The 21,678-nt window shown below is 43.7% G+C and overlaps 2 protein-coding genes across 2 annotated transcripts in view; both read right to left on the reverse strand.

Moving 5' to 3' along the window:
* Positions 1-4,900, reverse strand: part of LOC144678194 (glutamate decarboxylase 2-like) — a 180,912-nt gene extending 176,012 nt beyond the window's left edge. Inside the window, exons 1-2 of the mRNA XM_078538068.1 lie at positions 4,209-4,900; positions 3,138-3,197 (exon numbers count right to left, since the gene is read on the reverse strand). Of these exons, the coding sequence (XP_078394194.1) occupies positions 3,138-3,197; positions 4,209-4,278 (130 nt within the window). The 5' untranslated portion in view covers positions 4,279-4,900. The remainder of the gene's footprint in view (positions 1-3,137; positions 3,198-4,208) is intronic.
* Positions 4,901-8,820: 3,920 nt separating this feature from the next.
* Positions 8,821-21,678, reverse strand: part of myo3a (myosin IIIA) — a 599,990-nt gene continuing 587,132 nt past the window's right edge. The window contains exon 33 of the mRNA XM_078535585.1: positions 8,821-8,926. Coding sequence (XP_078391711.1) covers positions 8,821-8,926 — 106 coding nt within the window. The remainder of the gene's footprint in view (positions 8,927-21,678) is intronic.

The raw sequence follows: 21,678 nt of genomic DNA on the forward strand, positions 1-21,678 counted from the left end.
GTGTCCCAATTGGTACAACAGATACATTTTAAAATATTTTTATTTATAAGCCACTGATATTCCTACAATATTTGGAAAAAAAACAGAATATGTTGCAAAGTTTATAACAATGCCAATAAAGCCCAGTTCAGTTATAAAACAAAACATTGCATTATTGATACAGAGTGAACTATGAATGTTTGTTAAGTTAATGATATTATAATGCATAATGTTCATTGGCAGTGTGTGGTGGTGAGGTCAAAGCCTGTCATTCTAACAAGTGACACTATTGCTAATCACCATTACAAACACAATGATGCACATCATAGTCCAAGCACATGGACACAGATGGTCCTGATGGATATATTTATCTATCAAAAATAAGTAACAAGTGTTGCAGTTCATTGTGGCATCAAGTCTGCTTTAGGCATCCAAGGGATAACAAGCATACTTTCTTCTTATACTTGTTTTTCAAAGATGATATTGTAAATTAACTGAAAATTTGAATTTTAAATTTACTGTTTTGAAATTATTAGTGGAATTAGAACCATAGTAGATTACAGCACAGGAGAAAGCCATTGGGCCCATTATGTCTGATTCGCTGCTTTGACAAAACAATCCCTGACTCATTCCAGTACACTGCTCTTTCCCCATAGTCACGCATCTTCCTCTGCATCAAATATTTGTTTATTTTCCCCTTAAAAGATATAATAGTGTCTGCCTCAAATATTACCCTGTAACAAAACATTCTATGTTTCAAAAATATATCTACAGGAAGAAATTTCTCCTAAACTCTCGCTTCACTATCTTAGTGACATTTTTAAATTGATAATTCTAGGAAATAGCATTTCCCTCTTCACTCTATCAGATCTTTCATAATTTTACAACCACCCGCCTCCACTAAATCTCTTAAACTTTTATTTTCCAATGGATGTAGCCCCAGTATCTCATGTCTCTCTTCATTGATTTTGTGATGAAGTCAGAATATGATATTCTAACAAATTATACTTCTGCTGATCAGAATTAGGTTGATGCACTTATTCCTTACTGCTGCAGTAAGCAAAGGCCCTCTAAGTTCCTTCTCAGAGAATGTGGTGGGGGGATATAAAGGATTTCGGTGTAGATATTCTTTCAGAGATCCTTGTTTTGATGGAGCTCTGAATGTCATTATTAGATGTATTTTCTTGGTATGTTGCGATTTTACTTTTTATTTATGGAAAACTGAGCTTTTGTAATTTGTCCGTCTTCATAATCTTGCTGCCAGCTTATCTGCGACAAGAACATTAGACAGAATTCTACAACGCGAGGTGGGCTGACGGCCATTTTATGTTTAGCATTTAGTGCAATGACGCTACCTATTTGGAAATAGTAGTGATTATGTAATGGTTTGTTTATGTAGGACAATGATGGTTGACATGTGTATCTTGGTATAGCAGAGACTGTGTATTGGTGTCATTGCATAGAATGATAGCACCATCCTGGTTTATGGAGATTGGGTAGTAGTGATATGTTGGTGTTAGGTAGGATTATGCTAACGTGATGGATCAGTATAGGTTAGTGATTGCCTAAAATTGTGCTGTTGGGTGTTAGAGATATAATGATGTGTTTGGGTAGAAGAGTGGCTGTGTCAAGCTAGGATAATAGTTGTGTACGGGCATTCGTGTGCATAGAGCCGTGATTGTATAACGTTGTATCCGAGTCGAGTGTGGTAGTATAACTGTCTGGAAGGGAAGTGCTCGTGTATAGATGTGACTGGGTGCATTGGCAGTGATGTAATTATACATCTGGGTAGTGCAGTGACAGTTTAAGTGTGTTTGTCTAATGATTGTTTGTCTGCCTAGACAGACCAAGATTGGAAACAACATATCTTGGCATCACAATGCTGAACAGAATCGCTTTCCACTAGACTGAACTCAAAACATCTCACAGAGATGGCTAGCGTCTGATATTATCTGCTGCTAGTTTAGATGAAACTGTCTGAGACATCACTGACGTTTTCAAGAATGCAAAGAAAATTAAATAAATGTGAAAATAAAGTGAGAAATGTGTGAAACTAATGCAATATTGTCTCTGATGAAGCAAAATAATACAAAGAACAGTCCGATTTAAAAATGTTTCTTTGCCAGCGCTGTTTGGACAGGGAAATTTTATTTTATAGGTTTACATCCATTACAGTCTGACATTTTAAGGTTGGAGCAGTAACAACGTGTGTTAGCTTTAACTTGAGTTTTTGCCTTGGTAACAGTGAAATGGACTTCTATCACTTAAACTAGCTGATGCAGCAGAGCAACCATTCTAGTTCTGCTTTATTATCAAAAGAACCAAACATTAAATGCAGGACTTAATCAATTTTAAGTCCTTTATTCGATTTTCTGCTTTTTGACAGAAAGTTTGACAATTCTTCCATAACAATTCCGTCAGTTATTAATGGGATGGCGTGTAACTTTTCATGAGTAACTGCCTTTTGGAAACCAATATAAAATTAGAAAATATAATTTCCAGATATAACTATGGGTTGCTGCATTCCAAGGAAATCGAATTAGTTTTATTGTAACAACTGCTTGGTAGTTTGGGTGTTTATATTGAATATGACAGTTTGGTCTTTTGGAGGTACCTATCTGTTGCCTGGAATCCAGCTATTCGCATGTTAAGTCTCTTCGCCTCCTCTCACCATTTCACAAACAAGCAGCCCCTGGGAGTCACGGTGTGTGATGTAAAACCAGCCAATTCGCTGCACTCACGGTGCTCAGAATCCGTTCTGCCTTAAAAGATAAGGCAACGTCAGAGCAACCAACACGTGAGAAATCCAGGCATCTCTTTCATTTGAGGGGCTTAACAAATCCTGATATTCAACTTCCCAGAATATGAACTGATTTCTACTTTTTTTGAATTGGAAGTTTTGCCTTTTGCTAGAAGAAGCCAGTGGGCAGCTTAATATGGGGGTGGAGAGGGGGAAGAGAGGCTGTGGCCATTAGGTCACCTCAACTCTCCATTTTAATCGAGTTTGTACAGACTTGCACTTCCCCCGTTACTCCGCCAAACTCGTATCTCCCTTATATATTTCAGCAAAACATGCATTTACTAAATGAAATCAACGTCAGGGTTGGTAAATTGGTCCTAGCTTCTCGTAAGACGATGAGAACAGTGATGACACTCACCACAAAGCTTTGTTCCAATGCCGCCTGTGAACTTTTGAGCTATCTGACACCAAGCTGGGGCTGTAAAACACAAGTATTAGCAATATATTAAATCCAGCTTTTAATTTTGGTTCTACCTTGTACCTCGATTTCGGGGCAGAAGACCTGTTACTTCAGTTTGGTCTGAATCACCTGAAGTAAAGCGGATCTGAAGGGGCGCACTATAAACAAGATGCAACATTCCCGCTAAAAGAAACACTGCACAATGAAAAGCGTCAGTGAACAACAGTAGGAGTTCAGCGAGTGGTCAGCGGGACGGCTGCATCTCCGCTGATTTTAGGGCGTTAGGCTGGGATTAATGACGGACAGAATTTGAGGCAACCTTTGAAAAAAATAGTCATTTATAAAAGCAGCAAAACAAAACACCAGCTCTTATAGATCAATTTTAAAAGAAATTCGGAGTGCCTAATCAGATCCTTTTGGGCAGTTTCCATCTACTACACAGCCCAGGGTTTTAAACGATTGTACTACCAGGCAATAGTTCAGCCAAGCTTCAGGAATTGGTCATGAATTAAAACAAAACCGCGATAATTTTGCCGCTGGAGGTTTTAGCCGAAGGGGGAAGAATATACCGTGTACAGCAATGGGAGGAAATAGATAGAAAATAAAAAACAAACAAATAAATGTTTTAATTAAAGAAAGGGACTTCTTATTGCACATGCAAACGATGCTTTAGATTTTGTCGATTTAAATAACAGTTCCCTCCTTATCCTTGGGTCATTTTATCCACAAAGTGAACAACCAGCTTCACTCATCGAACAGCCCAAACCCATTAAGTTTATGGTCTCTCAGTTGTAAACATAGGGCTGATCAATTTGAGAGAAAAATACTCAATAAAGCTCAACATGTAGATGCATTTAAGAATTTAGAAATCACATTCTCAAGGTAATGTCTACTTTGTCCTGTCACCCAATTTTCAGAGCCATCGCTGCTTTGTGGCTTTCCATTCCTTGGAATCATTCCCCCCTCCCCTCCCCTCTCTCCCTCCCCGCCTCTTTTAACATCTTCTTACACGTGTTGCCTTTCATTTACCTGCATTCGAATTGTCTCCGGCGCTGGATCGCTGTGCCGACTCGTTCGAGAAGAAGCCGAGAGATGCCATTTCCACGCTGGGTTGATTCGAGAGGACGGAGCTTCTGGAGACGTGGCGGCGCTTCTCATCCGGAGCTCAGAGCCACGTCCAAGCGGGAGGGTGCTGTCCGGGACCTGGTGTTGAACCTCTCCCACTCACACCGGCTCCTGGAAGAAAGGAGCTGTCCGGGACTTGGGGCTGAACCTCTCCCACTCACACCGGTTCCTGGAGGGAGGGAGCTGTCCGGGACCTAGAGCTGAACCTCTCCCACTCGCACCAGCTCCTGGAGGAAGGGAGCTGTCCTGGACCTGGTGCTGAATCTCTTCCACAAACCGGTTCCGGGAGGGAGGGAGCTGACCGGGACCTGGTGCTGAACCTCTCCTGCTCACACAGCGCGGGACAGTGGCGCTTCTCCCAGACACAGGCTAACAAGGCAGGGGTTGGGGGATGCTCACTGGTAGAGCCTTGCTCAGACGCTCGCTGTCAGATATTCCTCGCGCAAAGGCTCCAGGTTTTCTTTTTCCTTTCCCAAAACGTTGATCGATCTTGATCTGAGCTACTTTGCATGGAAATCTGGCATCTTGGGCATCTGCGTCACTTTGGCGCGCAAAAGGACAGAGGGAGAGAAAGGCGGGAGGGAGGGACAACTGCTTCAGAAATATATGCAGATCTGAAACACAAACTTTCTCTTACAGAAAAGGTTTTGGGTTGGGGGGGGTTGCTTGGTGTTTTGACGTAATCCGGGGAAGGGGTGGGTTGCGGATCTGAATGAGTCAGACAACCGTTCTTTCAGTAAATGTGAAGAGACGTGGCCGCCGGAGCATGCAGTGTGTGCAAGAGTCACGAGTCTGTCGTGGTTGTTGAGCTCTGGCATCCACCCCTCGGGACACCGTGGCGTGGCTTCACTCCCTCCCTCTCTCTCTTTCTGTCTCCCTGTCTCCTGCTATGCAAGCTCACGTCAGTCACCGCTTTCTGCCGGGGAGAGAGAGAGAGAGAGAGACAGAGCCCGTGCACCCGGTGACAGACAGCGCCTTGCACTGTGCTGGCTGCAAGTGGGCGATTTACTCAGTCAGATTAATTACTGGCTGTATGGAAAATCTCAATGTGAACTCCCTGCTCGTGATCTGGTGTTATCCATCGGACCAAAATAATAATAGAAACACGACTTTATCCATTTTAAATCAGCGTTTCTTTTTAAAAGGAGGAAATCTCGTTGGACGCCGCCATCCTTCTTTCTCAGTTGCAATTCAGGTCTCCTAAAGAATTCATTTTTCCTAAACAAGTTTAACATTTTTGAATACGAATTTAGTTTTCTGTATTTTTCGAGGGTGGTTTCATCACCGCTGCTCTCTAGTCTAATTAAAATTCTATAAAGTTTATAAACCAGCATTGGCAGAAGGTATATATTGGGTGATTTAGGGTAGCATCGTTAAGCAATATTGTTGCATTTTGATAAGAACTGGCATGTTTTACTCTGGTGATAAACGACCAGCAAAATTATTCTAAATTCATCAAACGGCTAGCCTCGTGAGTCACCATCTCATTCAAATGCTATTATTGCCTATGCAGTTGGTGACTATCTTACAGGTGGCAAAGAAGAGGATAAGATGGTGAAAGGTCATCGGCCTTTGTTGGGCGGAAGTTAATCCGGACTTCAGGGGCCGAATGGTGGGGGTCCTGAGCCCGCACTTGCTGGAAGCTGTACTGGGGGAGCCATTTTCCTGGAGGTGGTCTCCTAATTAGCCACCACTAAGCACATTGTGGCAGGCTCCCGCTGTTGTGCACCCAATTAGAGGGCTGGAAGCTCTGAAGCTTCAGCAAGCTTGCAGATGTGGATACTGATGAGGCAGTTAGGTGTTCGAGGGGTGCCCTCCGAGAGGTGTTAATATGCACATTCAGTGGGAACAAACAGGCAAGCCGTTTTGATCAGAGGGGAAACACCTGTGGATGGCCCACTGGGCTGTGGGGATGGTTTTCCCAGCCCATCACTCATTCTTTGGGGGTATGGAGCTTCCAGCTCTGTTCACCCCACCACCCCCAACCCCCAACTGCTGCTGGAAGGCCACCTCTATTTAGCAGCTGGCCTCTTCACATGGCAGTAGGCCTCTGTGTCACTGGCAATATGCTGGTGAGGCCAGAAAATCATCCCCTAATTGGAAGCCTAATGACTTCAGTGGCTGCCCGACTCCATTGAATGGCAACCAATCCATTTGCTGGCCTGCCTGCCTCAGGAACCATTCCAACATGGCTTTCTGCTATTTACCCACATCACTAACCCCCCACCACCGGCTTCCTATCCTGCTACCCTGGAACCAGGAAAATCCTCCCTCTTTCACTTTCCAGAGATGCTGCCTGACACATTGAGTATTTCCAGCATTTTCTGTTTTTATATACTTTTTCTTAACACTCTCATCACTGCCAAGGTAAGTACTATATCTCCGAGCCCCACCTTCAAGCTTATTAGTTTAAACTCTTACCACCGATCTCTGTAGGTTTGATGGCAGATCAGCTCAGGTAATATTTTTCCCTTCTTTACAGTTATCTCCTGTTCCAAAACTGCCCTAAAGTCCAACAAACGTAAAACCTTTTCTTCAACAGCATTCTTTCAATTACATGTCCAGTTGTTGAATTTTCCTTTGCCTGTTGGTTTTGCATGTGGAACAGGTAGTTTAGTTCTGAGTCTCATTTTTTGGATTTATTTCGTGTGCCATACTTCTTCCTCAAAACTCAACAACATCTTTTTGGTCTCATGTTACCTACAGCGGTCTTTTTGAAAACAGCAACACTTTAATAGCTACTGATGTCTGACTTTCTGACTCCACAGCACTCCCAGTGTGTAATGTGTTAAGTGCCATAAATGCCACTAATATTTAAATGACCAAGTGAGGTCATCTCAGTGGGGAGCAGGTGCAGTCAACATACAATTTTGTATCAACCATGGTCTCTGCCTATCATATTACTTCTCCCAGAAATAGCCCCCAGAGACTGACCTTGAACCTTCTCTTCACACATTGGACTGCAAAGCAGAAATTCTTAATTCTAGGTACACAATTAGGAAGCAAACTAGGATATGACATTTTGCAAATACAAGTGCAAGCTTTCATCATTTGCATAGAAGTTTCCTCCTAAATAAACCAAAGTAAAACATTTTATTCACCAGTCAAAGCTATTCATGTAGAATTTGAAATTTAAAAAAGTTAGGAAATAGCCCAGAACATAAAACAGAGATGAAAAGATTTCATCCTCAAAGCCATTAAAACATTCATGGTTGTTGCATTTTATTCCATTGTGCACTCCTAGTCAGACAGTTGAGAAAGGACTGACTTGGTGAACCTTTTTTTAACTTGCTGAAAATGGGGCCTCTTTGCCTGTGCAGGGTCTAGAACAGATCTGATGAAAGGTCATCAATCTGAAACATTAGGCAGAACCTATTGAGACCTGGGCAGGTACGGTTGGAAGCAGGTCTTAGAGGTCAGGCAGGCCCATGTTGGATTGGCACTCTGACACATTCCCACCTCTGGCCAATCTTACCAGGTGAAACTAGCATCAACTACCTGCCTAACAGACACAGGTAACTGATCAGCAGCAATTAGGTGCCCACTTACAGGCAATTTGGTAATGTCGTCAGAATCTTACTGGTGGCAGACGGGCACCCTACTGAGACTGAAGCCTGGCGGGTGATTGCAGGTGGCCTTCTAGTAGAAGGCCAGTTACTGGTGAGGCTCCCTCTAATTCCACTCCCTGTCCCCTCCACAATGATGGTCTGATAGCTGTGGCCACATTTCTTTTGCAGTCTTCAGAGTGTATCTCCATCTTGAGGCACTGTTGCAGTCCCCCGCCTATAATGGCAGGGCCTACCTTTCCCAATGGTGCTGCTGGCCACCGAGAACCTTGGGCACTCCCATTGGCTCTCCCACCTGTGGGGTCCACCCACCATCCTTAATTGGATGACACTACCAGAGGTGGCCTCTTAGTTGGCTGCATAGGGAAGATCATGCAGGCAGGCAGGATTCACTGTTTATATGGGTGGAAAACTGTATTTATCCCTGATGGTAGAAATTTTCCACCCATTAATGCTGTTCTTTCCATAGATGCTGCCTGACGTGCTGAGTATTTCCAGCATTTTCTGTTTTATTTCAGATTTCCAGCATCCACAATATTTTGCTTATGATTCAGATAACAGAGGATCTCATTTAATAAGGTTTCAGCAAGAGTACAACACATATTGGTTAAAAATCTACAATTTTATTTGTTTCTTTCCTCAGCATTTCATATTTCTTTGTATTTAAAATACTGTAACATGAGTCAGCTGACTTCACTTCATTCTCCATTTGGAAATATTAACATTTGGCTGCATGTTTTTACAAAGAACATTAATTCTGACCGTGGAAAGATTCACATTATAATTGAGCACAGAATATTTCACTACTTGTGCCTTGATTACACCCAAGCAAACTACTAACACATGTGTTACTGTACAGTATGAATATAAATTTACAATAGTTAACTTATGGGACAGTTCCAGAAATTTATTTAAACAGTACATAAGGAAGGAAGCTGTGAGATTATAAATTAACATTGCTCGATAAGACGATTCCTTTGGGATGTTTTACGAAGCAATTTCCTATAGTCATATGGGTTATCTTCATCTTGACTTTCTTCTTTTGGAACTAATGGGCTGAGGATTAAAGTCAAATATAATAATTAATACATATTTACTGCAGGAAAGGATACCCACATATTGGAAATGTTTCATCCCCAGCTTCAACTCATAAGAACTCTAAGAACATTATTCATTAACCAGGTGGTAGAAATTAAATAATATCAGTCAATCAATATTGTAGAAAAAATTCTACAAACTGGACCAAGATTCAATAGCATGTCTGTTATCATTGGAAGGGTTATTTAATAAAAAATAAAAGTTGATATAAATTGGCAGTGATACATGCCAAAATAAGTATACAGCTGTTATTTTTGCACCACCTGGAACTTGGTCATAAAAGGAGATTCTGTAAGCATTTTCATGTATATGAATTGGAACATTTAATATATAAAAATATAGGATTAAAGAAAAGACTAACAGCACGATCCACCCAAAGGCAAAAACAGGCAAATCAATCTCATTTTTAGGTACACAGATTAATTCAAAAGCTAATTACAAATCTGCATTCAGTTAGGAAACAGAAGCAGTTTTAACCAGCCACTTTACAGGCTGGTATTTTTGCCTACATAATTATCAACTGTGTTTCACAACTCTCACAGAGTAATAGCATTGTACAGAAATGACAGAAGGAGCATCAACAACGCCTGTTCACAGGGCAGGAGTAAGGCTGATTTTATGGCACAAAATGGCAAAAAATGAAGATTGCACTAGGAATTTGCTTTCAGGTGTAATGGCTCCCTAGGTAGAGAGACACTACGGGTAAAAAGACATATGTGAATGTCAGCAATCTGAAGCAAACAGAAAGATTCTAGAAATACACTGCAGGTCAATCGGCTTCTGAAAGAGAAAAGGCCAAGGAATAATAATCCGGTTAATAATTGGATGGCTGCTTTTATTTTAGGATCAGCATTCAACTGTACCAATTCTTTTGTGATCATGTTACCATTCTGGGTTTTTCTGGATGATAGACATTAAGTACACCAGTCAGTCTACACTGTAGAAAAAATAGTATGAAAGTGGGCACTAAAATTTGCTGTGATTAGATTCTTGATTCATTAAATTATATTTTTCTTAAAGATTAAAGGAAAGCAAAGCAAGAAAGAAAGCAAAAGGAAAGCAAATACAAATAAAGAAAATAAATATACTGATCTATTACATGTATGGTGTAAAGGGAATGATCCATATTTCTATTTTTTGCTCCCTATTTTGGAGGCAAATAGCTGTTCTCTGGTTCTCTAGGACTTTCTGCTGGGACTGACTCAGAAAACATCCACCCACCTTTGGGTGGACATATTCAGATGATAGGTTAATGATGGTTACACATTATTTGCCATGTTTTCTGTTATTAACCTCTTAGAAAATGCTATTCAGTATTGCTGAAGAGGTGAAAGAGGAACTACAATTTAAGAGGCTGCATCACATTAATTAAAGTGGGAGTTTTCTAAAAAATGTTTCAAAATGCTTTTTTTTCTGCCAGCTACCATCACTAGCCATATTATACAGCAGCAAGTATCAGAGGCAAATTTCTTACATCACTCTACCTGAGGCAAGTACCCTGGTGGTATGGGGCATACCAGCTGAAGTCCATCACCAGCATCATAACCAGCCTGAAGCTGGTTCCATTGGGTTAAATAAAAGTACAGGAAGATAGGCAGGTGAAAAATCTCATCTCTTTTGGCTTATTTCTAGGCAAGTAAGTGTTTGTGGCAGGAAAACCAGGTAGAAGTCTTGCCTACTATAAAAATCACTCATTCCCTATCCTTTGTACCTTTTGGCCCTTCCAGTGATTTGATTGCTCAGCCCCAAGTGCTTTAATTTCCATATATTATAATGAGGGCAGTTATGAGTATCTTGCTTCTACACTTGTAATGCACTCAGGGTATAGTAGACTGACAATTATAACGTGCAGCTGTTGCCTAGATTAGTTGAGGCAGGTGGAAATGAAGTGTTTGAGTCTGGAGAATTTCATTCGCGATTTCAGCAGCTGGAAAGCTGCTTTTTACAGTGATTTTGTTTTTAAACCATTCTGCCTACACAAACTTGGAGTCGCTTCCCACTACTTTTGGCCTTGTGCATTGACAAAGAGACAACAGGACAACTATGACACCTACTGCATGCAGCTATGTCCATCTGCCCATGCTGCTCTCCCTATGCCTGTTCCTGTGCTAAGTAGATAAAAGGTGCTTCTAATGCAGATGTTTTGTCTAAGGTACTTGGTTCTAGACAAAGGTAATTTAAGTGCAACCTCTTACGCTTTGAACAGGATCTGGCTCAGGTTGATCAGCAAAATGAGCAATTTGGCTGCTCCCCTTTATCATGCTGGATTCACTCAACTTATTAAGTGGATTGAATTCAATTGGAAGAAGGTGATGAAGGGTCATCATTGACCTGAAATGTTGAGCGGAATTTAATTGTGGTGTTGTGGCTCCCAAGGCCAGGTTGGGAAGGTGGTGGCAATTTGGCCTGAGCCTCTTGCGGCTGGCTGAATGTGATTAGGCGTCGGCTGGCAATTAACGGAAATGACACGAGGGGCCTGTGCAATCATGTCCTGGGCATGGGAGGCCCACAGAGCACCTGATGCGAGTGCTGTTGCTGCTGCCATTTTTGAAAGGCAGCCAGACCAACAGTCAATATAAAAATCCAGTTAAAGTGAGTGCTCCACCGGATGTAAGAGGAACTTGTTAGTTAATTTTGAAAGTGTTTAAAGTTTTGCTACCTGTAACAAGGAAATCATCCAGGACATAAATCTACAATCCTTGATTGTGACTTAAAGTTCATTCCAGAGAGGATGTTGCAAAGTGGACATAGGATTGTCCCACGATTTAGTGATGTATTGTTGATGGACTTTCTCCAGGCGTTTAGAGGGCAAAGGGACATACACTTTCCATCAGATGGCCACAAGAGGCCATCTCAAATGACCAAGAGGTATGGTCACAGGTGGTGTTGGAGGTCAGCAGCCAAGGGGTCCAGCAACGAGATTCACCATTACCACTAAAGGATGAATGACCTTCTCTGAGCCACAAGGCTGAGTCTGAGTGAATGCCATGCAAACTGTGGCTGAAGGGGGCATGGGGACAGTGGGATCATTTGATATCTAAGAGATTGGTCCTGTCATCAAGCTTAACCTATGGACTTCCAGCAACGACTCATGATTATTGGATGTATGCGGATTTCATGTGGACCCATCTTCTTCTCTGCCTCATGCACCACACATAAGAACACAGGCATGGGAGGGAAATGTGCATTCTTGTGCACCCATCGTAGGAGTAGGGACAAGTCCAGCATTGAGGCCATTTGTTCAGCATCATCTGGAGCCTAACTAACTGTCCCCCTTTGCATGAAGGACAAAAGGATTTACAAATGTAGAGGAGGGGAGCATGACATCCCAGCTTTCATCCCCGCAGAGATGGAGACCTTGCAGATGGCTGTGGAGAAGGGAGGTTGTTTAGTGTCGGATGCAGGAGTTGAGTATCTGGCTAGGAGAATGAGGACTGATTAGTTTGCACCCATAGTTGGTATTTCAAAGTGTATAATATGAGGACCTAATCGTGTCACTCTTTTCTTGACAAGAATGATGGCAGATGATAATGCCGGATGAACATGCAAGCGAGACTCATGCCCTCTCCTCCGATGTTGAGAGTGGTCCAGTCACATCATTCCCCTGCACCAAGCACCAGCTCTGATGCATGCAACCTGATGTGTAGACTTGAGCAAATTGGTTTTGGGTCACAGCCTAGTGAGCACCTCACTGTTGAGCAGATGGATGGCTGCTGGAGGCTAGGACGATGCTGTTCCCCATGCTGATGACAGGCCTCTGATGAGGGCCACACTCAGGCTGCTGAAGTTGCAGGGACAGACAAAGGAGAATCTGGTTTGGATGCCTGAGGGTTTGAGCAGGCATGCATGGGTGACGGATGAGTCCATTCAGCTCTGCCATGCCTCAGGTGAGTAAGCGCTTTGCTTCCTCCATGGAGAGGTTGGCAACCTTCATGGAGGGGCAGATCCAGGAGACCACACAATTGATGCCTGGTGTTAGCGTGAACCTGCAGAACATCTCGAGTGCTATGACCACAGTGTTGCAGTGGGCATTCTTCCAGGAGCACCTCCACCTGTTGGAAAGCAGGTGAGGTGCCACCCTGAACCGAGAGGAGTGAGGAACTTCCTGCTGAAAAACTTGGGTTTTTTCTCTCTCAGAGCACTGAGGGTTGCTAGTAACTCCCCAGCACCTCTGCCAATATCCTGAACACTTCCAGTGTCAGCACTGGTTCAGGAGCCCCCTCCATGCCCTGGCTCATGCAGGGCCTGTGGCACCATGAGGACACCTGCCTTGATAATCAAAGACCATGGGGCATGGAGAGCAGCAGCCTGCCTCAAAGTGATCTGCAGATGCTGGGGACACATCGTGCCACAGCACTCGTAAACATTTTAAGAAGGGTACGTAAAGATATCACTGTGGCACTGGGGATTGTTTGACTTTGTACACATTGTGTGCGAGTTGAATTAAACATGGTTGTGCTATTCAGATCTGTGTCATTCAATCTTGAGGGCGTCATGACGTTAGGCAGGGTATGAATGGAAAGACTGCTCAGCATGTGTGTCACAGGCATGATGTTTGGCTGCTTCAGTGGGTGAGAGCAATATGTCAGCATAAAGAAACAGGCCACGTGGGGTTCATACATGATTGAATTTTGATGCCAATGGCAATCGAGGAAGACTTTTGCACATTTGGCCTCAACGGGCACTGAAGTCAATTGAAGATAAGGTTTTCTCAGGCCTCTCTTGCATTGACAACACCTCCCTGGTTTCTGCACCAGGTAGATACTGATGTCCCTCTGCTGGAGCGATGTCAGCAAAACAGAATCACAGAGTTTTTACAGTGCAAAAGGAGGCCACTCAGCCCATTGTATCTACACTGGCTCTCCGAATGAGCAATTTGCTTAGTGCCCTTCTCCTGCCTAATCCCATAACCCTGCAGATTGTTCCTTTTTAAATAACTCTATAATTCCTTTTTTAACGCCTTGATTAAACCTGTCACTACCGCACTCTCAGGCAGTGCATTCCAGACGTTAACTACTCGCTGCATGAAGAAGTTTTTTCTCATATTGCTTTTGCTTCTTTTGCCAATTACTTTAAATCTGTGCCCTCTCGTTCTCGATTCTTTCATGAGTGAGACCAGTTTCTCCCTCTCTACCCTGGGTCCAGGACCCTCATGCTTTTGAATACCTCTCTCAAATCTCCTCTCTGGCATGGGCATCTCTTTTCCAAAGAAAACAGTCCAAACTTCAATTTATTTTCATAACTTAAGTTCCTCATGTCTGGAACCATTCTTGTGAATCTTTTCTGCACTCTTTCCAATGCCTTCCTGAAGTGTGGTGCCCAAAACTGGATACAATGCTCCAGCTAAGGCTGAACTAATGTCTTATATAAGTTCAACATGATCTCCTTGCTCTTGTACTCTATGCCCCCATTAATAAAGCCTAGGATACTGTATGCTTTATTAACCACTCTCTCAACCTGTCCTGCCACCTTCAATGACTTATGCAGATATGCACTCAGGCCCCTCTGCTCCTGCACCCCTTTTAGAGTTTTGCCTTTTAATTTATATTGTCACCATATTCTTCCGGCCAAATGATTCTCCACATTGAACTTCACCTACTGTCTGTCCGCCCGTTCCATCAACTTGTCTATGTCCTTTTGAAGTTCCACACCACACAGCTCTCAATGCTTCCAAGTTTTGAATCATGCACAGGTTTTGAAATTGTGCCCCCAGGGTCCAGGTTATTAATATGTATCAGGAAAAGCAAGGGTCCCAACATTGACACCTGGGGAACTACACTACAAACCTTCCTCCAGCCCGAGAAACATCCAGTAACTACTACTCTCTGTTTCCTGTCACTCAGCCAATTCCATATCCATGTTGCTGCTGTCCCTTTTATTCCATGAGCTCTAACTTTGCTCACAAGTCTGTTGTGTGGCTCTGTATCGAAAGCCTTTTGGAAGTCCACGTACACCACATCAACAGCATTATCCTCATCAACCCTTCCTGTTACCTCTTCAAAAAACTCCAGAAATTTAGTTAAACATGATTTTCCCTTAAAAAAAACCCTTGTTGCCCTTCCTTAATTAACCTGTGTTTGTCCATGTGGCTATTAGTTTTGTCCATAATTATTATTTCCAGAAGTTTCCCCACCACTGAAGTTAAATTGACTGGCCTGCAATTGCTGGGCTTATCTTTACAACTTTTTTGAACAAGGAGATAACGTTTGCAATTCTCCAGTCCTCTGGCACCACCCCCGAGTCTAAGGAAGATTAGACAATTATGGCCAGTGTCTCTGCAAATTTGCACTCTCACTTCTCTCAGTGCCCTTGGATGCATCTCATCCGGTCCTGAAATTTTATCAAATTTAAGTACAGACAGCTATCCCAATATCTCTTCCTTATCAATTTTAAACCCTTCAAGTGTCTGAATTACCTCCTCTTTCACCATGGCCTGGTTAGCATCTACTCCCTTGGTAAAGACAATGCAAAGTACTCATTTAATACCTCAGCTCTGCCCTCTGCCTCCATGTGTAAATCCCTTTTTGATCCTTAATCTGCCCTACTCCCCCTTTTACCACAATTTATACTATTTATATGCCTATAAGCAACTTTGGGATTCCCTTTGCTCCTCCTCCCCAATTTGCTGCCTCTTCCTCATCTTGGTTCAGAGGTTCTCCCCTTTGCATGGCCAGATTGTGTAGGGTGCAGCACACCAGGACGATGCACGAGACCTTCTCTGGATCATACTGAAGAGCACTCCAGACCTGAGCAGGCGATGGAAATACACCTTCAGTAACTAAATCGTTTGCTCTATGATGGCCTGTGTGGGGCTGTGACTGGAATTATATTTTCCCTCTGCTTTAGTGCTAGGGTTTCTTATGGGCATCATGAGCCAAGTATCCATGCACTGAGCTGCTGGCTTGGAGTGAATGGATGAGACACCTGGGAGTTGTCACAGGATGTAGGCATCATGGCTGCTGTCTGCAGACCTGCCACACACTTGAATTTTTCTGATGATCACACACAATCTACACATTCAAAGAGTAGAGCCCCTTCCAGTTTATGAAAGCAGTCAGTTAGTCAGGGAGTACTTTGATGGTGACATGTACGCATACCCTGCACTTGAGGAAAAGCTGCCAGGGCCGCAAAACCCATGGGCTGCTCAGCCTGGCTATCCTCGTCCATTTAATATATAATGAAGTCACCAGCCCTCTTGAAAAGGGTACTGGTGAATTCCTTATGCAATAGTGTCTGGCTGCATGACAGATTCTACACAGGCCCTCTTGATCCCTGAAAGGAACTTGTGGCGTAGAAATTCAATGTGGCTATAGCTTTAAGCACAACTGGCATGGGGTTACCATTGTAGCCCCTTGGGCAAAGTTCAGCCTGCATGAAAGTAATAGTTCCATGCCAGACTCATGAGGGAGGCAAAGTCACTGCTGACACTGCCCGGCATCTACCTTCATCTGTATCTACACCACTGCCTGATCACTTGGTCTGGTGTTGCCACCTGAGTCTGCTGTTGCAGTGGGGTGCCTGTTGTGGTGCCAATGCAACATTGTCCTCATGCTCAACACAGGCACATAAGACCATAAGACATAGGGGCAGAAGTAACCATTTGGCCCATCGAGTCTGCTCTGCCATTCAATGAGATCATGGCTGATCTGATAATCCTCAACTCCACTTTCCTGCCTTTTCCCCATAACCTTTGATTCCCTTACTGATTAAAAATCTGATGATCTCAACCTTGAATATACTTAATGACCCACCTCTCTGGCCTTCTGTGGTAAAGATTTCCACAGATTCACTACACTCTGAGAGAAGAAATTCTTCCTCATCTCTGTCTTAAATGGGCAACCCCTTACTCTAAGATTATGCCCTCTGGTCCTAGGCACTCCCAGAAGGGGAAACAGTCTCTTAGCATCCACCCTGTCAAGCCCCCTAAGAATCTTATATGTTTCAATAAGGTCGCCTCTCATTCTTCTAAACTCCAATGAGTACAGGCCCAACCTACTCAACCTCTCCTCATAAGAAAATCCCTCCATACCTGGGATCAACCTAGTGAACCTTCTCTGGACTGTTTCCAATGACAGTATATCTTTCCTTAGATAAGGGGACCAAAACTGTTCACAGTATTCTAAGTGTGGTCTAACTAGTGATTTGTATAGTTTTAGCAAGACTTTCCTATTTTTATACTCCATTCCCTTTGAAATAAAGGCCGACATTCTATTTGCCTTTCCTATTACCTGCAGAACTTGTATGCTAGCTTCTTGTGATTCATGCACGATGACCCCCAAATCCCTCTGTGCTGCAGCTTTCTGCAGTCTTTTTCCATTTAAATAATATTCAGCTCCTCTATTGTTCCTGCCAAAGTGCATTATCTTACATTTTCCCACATTATGTTCCATTTGCCAAGTCTTAACCTGTCTATATCCCTCTGTAGACTCTTTGTGTCATCCTCACCACTTGCCTTCCCACCTATTTTTGTGTCATCCACAAACTTGGCGATAGTACATTCACTTCCCTCATCCAAGTCATTAAAATATATCATAAATAATTGTGGTCCCAGCACTGATCCTGGCACTGGCACCCTCAAATCCAAACGGGTTCAGCATTATCAGGTGTCTTAATCGCATTGCAAGTCCCTGTGAAGTGGATTTGTGCACTGTCACTTTAAGTGGCCCTCTGCTCTTCCAGTGAGCAGGGCCACTTTAAGGGCCTGGCCCTCTGACTGTTAAAGGACAGCTTCCTGTGAGAAGCTCTGTACCCCCACAGATCATATCAGTCCCTTAGAGCTCCAAATTATTCAGCCTGGATCCAAACGCAACGATGGAGTCAACTGTACAGCTGTTCAGATCGAAAATGGCATCAGCTCAAGCAGAGCCACTTAAAAGCTGGCAGGTTTAACTGGGTGGGTTTCAACAGCCACAGTAGACCTGTGGGCTTTTCAGTAAATTTGACAGGGAACATCAAGTCATGCCAACATCAGGTATAAATTGGTTTAACAGGCTCATTAACAAGGCTAATTATCTTCCACCACGAGCGGGTAAGGTGTGAGCATTGGCTTTGTCCCACTTCTTACTTAATCATGAGAGGTTTTCATGCTGCTGGAGACTGATGTGTGGCCTCCCATGTGATTTAGTGGCCTCCAAATTTTGTGTCGTGACAGGTTTGATTAAATTCCGCTCATTAACTCTGTTTCTCTCCACAGGTGCTGCCTGACCTATTGAGTATTGCTAGCATTTCCTGTTTTTATTTATTGTAGAAGAAGTGAAGCCTAGTTATTCATGAAGCGGCATCAGAATGGAAGTCTAGCAGGATGCCTGAAAGTTCATTGCTTGGGTCATCATTATTTACATTATATATAAATTATTTTGAAATGTAGAGACCCCACTCCAACCTCTCTGTTTTTGGCCTCCTGCTGTGTTCTAGTGAGGCTCAACACAAGTGTTGGGAACAGCACCTCATCTTTCGATTAGCACTTAACAAGCTTTATAGACTCAACATTGAGTTCAACAGTTACAGGCCATAACCTCTGTCTCCAATTTGCTTCCTTTCTCTTTGCTCATTTTGATTTTACTCTCAAGAGGGTGATAGGTTATTGGGGGTAGGCAGGATGCAGATTTCAGGTTACTGTTAGATCAGCCATGATCTTATTAAATGGAGGAGCAGACTCAAGGGGCCGAATGGCCTGCTCCTGCTCCTTGTTCTTTTGTTTGTATGTTTTTCTTTTTCCTTTCCTTTCAGACAACAGCTATTCCTTATTCTATCATTCACCCTTTCTCTAGACATATCTTTCGATTCTTTATTTGACACGTTCCCACACCCTTTGACCTTGCAACACCAATACTAATGTCATTTAAACTGTCCTGTCTTCCACCCTATCACAGACCTTCCTTTTTTGCTCTTTTTCCAATCCTATCCCATTTTGCTTGCTTAAAACACATTGCATCTCTAACATTTCCTATTTCCTGAAAGATCATCGACCTGACTCTGTTTCTCTCTCTATTGATGTTGCCAGATCTGCTGAGTATTTCCAGCTTTTTCTGTTTTCATTTCAGATTTCCAGCATTTACAAAATTTTGCTTTTGTGGACAGGAATAAAGCTGTATAAGTTCCTGATGCAAAATTGAAGAATAATGGTCCAAATCCCATAGGCTGATAAGTGGTAGATGTTATGCCATGTGAACAAATAGAAACTGCCAAGATTGGGGAAGGGGAATAAGCAAAGAGAATAATAGACATAATACTTTGAGCAGGGTGAAGGAGAAGGACCTCGCAGTACTGGCGGATAACACATTGAAAACATTAGTGCAGTGTTTAATAGTAAAGAAGGCATATGGGGCCTTAAGATGTGCACACAGAATGACAGTACAAAAGTCATGAGGGTAATAGCATAGTCATATTGGGCACTGTTTCTCTTCACTGTGTACAGAACTGGTCACTAAACTGGAGTCTGTTAGCATTTTTTACCATTTTCTCCAGCAGATATTTTGGCTCTGATATCACTGCTCACTCTTATTGATGAAGCTCAATTCTCAAACTGTCACCAATATTTTCAGTATCCTTAATACATTGGTAAACATTCTGTAATTCACCCAGATTACAGAACAGACAATCCTGTCTGGAAATTATTTTCAAGCTATGAAATTATTCTACAAAATCCCTTTGCATCCTTGATAAGTGCCAGAACATCACATAAAAGCTCATTTTGGGTCTAGACAGTTAATTGAAATGATTAATTAATGAACATATGAATATACAAATTAGGAGGAGTAGGCCATTTGGCCCCTTGAGCTGGCTCCGCCATTTGATAAGATCATGGCTGATCTGATTCTGGCCTCCACTTTCCTGTCCACCCCTATACCCTTTGCCTCCCTTGTCAGTCAAAAACCTTTCCAACTCAGCCTGAAAATTATTCACTTGCCCAGCCTCTACTGCTCTCTGAGGAAGAGAATTCCACAGGCTAATGGCCCTCTGGGAGAAAAATTCTCCTAATCTCCATCTTAAATGAGAGACCACTTATTTTTAAACTGTGTCCCATGGTTCTAGTCTCTCCCATAAAGGGAAACATCCTTTTAGCATCCATCCTATTAGGCTGCCTCAGGGTCTTATGGGCAGAATCTTTAGTTTGGTGGGTGGGCTTGATTGGCGGACCCGGGAGCGGCCGGGAAAGGTGCTGCCACTCACGATTGGCCCCGGACCGCGATTTCACACTGGTGGGCCAAGTAAGGCCCACCCAGCATGAACGGCAGCACCCCAATGTTCGGGAAGCGGCTGCTGTCGTCCACCAGGTGCAATGACGACTCGGCAGCCATTTTAAAAATGGCACAGTCAGCCTCTGGAAGGCTGCCAGCAAAGAAGACATCTTTGGTGTTGTCAAGAGGAAATTATGGCTTCAAGTGCAGCTGCAGACGCCAGGCGGAAGGACAGGTCGGGTGGGCACTCGGCTCCCCCAGTTTTCTGATGAGTGCCTTGTGGTCCTCCTGGAGGAGGTGGCTGCCAGAGGGACCACCATCCTTATCCCCAGGGATGGAAGGAGGAGGCCACAGCACCTCACAACAAGAACTTGAGAAGAGGTGGCAGCGCTGGTCAGCAGCCAAGATGTTGTGCGGTGCACCTGGGTCCAGTGCCGCGAGAGGTTTAATGACCTGCTGAACTCAGGAAGGGTGACATGGATTTGTATGTTGGCATGGATCAGTGTGTTGAAGTGATAAGGTCTGGCTGTCCCCACCGTGGAGCTCAGGGATGTTAAAGTCTGAGTGCCAACTGTCAATGATGAAGGTGGCAGCCCTGGCATGAGGTGGTAGCACTTATTGGCAGCCTAGCTGAAGGAGCGTTGGATTAAGGCATCCCTGGTGTACCTGCCTCCCTGGAGCCTACAGAGGCCTGCCTCCACGCCCTGAGCGTTCTCCTCACTGTGCTCCTCTTCGGAATCACATCATGTGGGCCTGTGGAACTGCGTCAAGATCTCCTTCCTCCAGTGGGTCCCCTCTTGCCAGCGCCAGATTGTGGAGAGTGCAGCACGCAACCACGATCAGCGACATCTGCTCTTGGGGGTATTGTAGTGCTCGCCCTGAATGGTCCAGGCATCGGAAGTAGATCTTCAGAAGACCAATGGTCCTCTCTACCACTGCCTTATGGAGGCATGACTCCTATTATAACGCTGCTCTGCCTCTTCTTGGATGGCGGAGAGGCATCATAAGCCACCTTTTCAAGACATAGCCCTCATCACCCAGCAGCCATCCATCGAGTCGAGCTGGAGCATTGAAGAGCCTCGGCACCTGGGGTATCTCAGGATGTAAACATCATGGGAGCTGCCTGAGTACCTTGCACAGACTTGCAGAATCTGTATCCTATGGTCACACACTATTTGTATGTTCATGGAGTGGAATCCCTTCCTGTTAACAAAGTCACCCGCTGTCGCCTTGATGGCCGCATGTGTACAGTCGATGGCATCTTGGATGCGGGGGAACACAGCAATCACCATAAAGCCTCTGGCTCATCCAGCTTGGCAGGCCTCATCCATATGGAATTGAAGGAAAGTCAATACCTGCCTGAACAGAGCTTCTGTTACCAGCTTGACGCAACTGTGGACAGCTGATTGGGAGACTCCACACAGATACCTCACTGAGCCCTGGAAAGAGCGGAGGCATAGAAGTTGAGGGGCACTGTGTCCTTCAGAGCCACTGGCATGTGGCTCCCACACTGTTGGAGGTGATCTCAGG

Source organism: Cetorhinus maximus, chromosome 3 (assembly GCF_964194155.1).
Source record: "Cetorhinus maximus chromosome 3, sCetMax3.hap1.1, whole genome shotgun sequence".
NCBI lineage: Eukaryota > Metazoa > Chordata > Chondrichthyes > Lamniformes > Cetorhinidae > Cetorhinus > Cetorhinus maximus.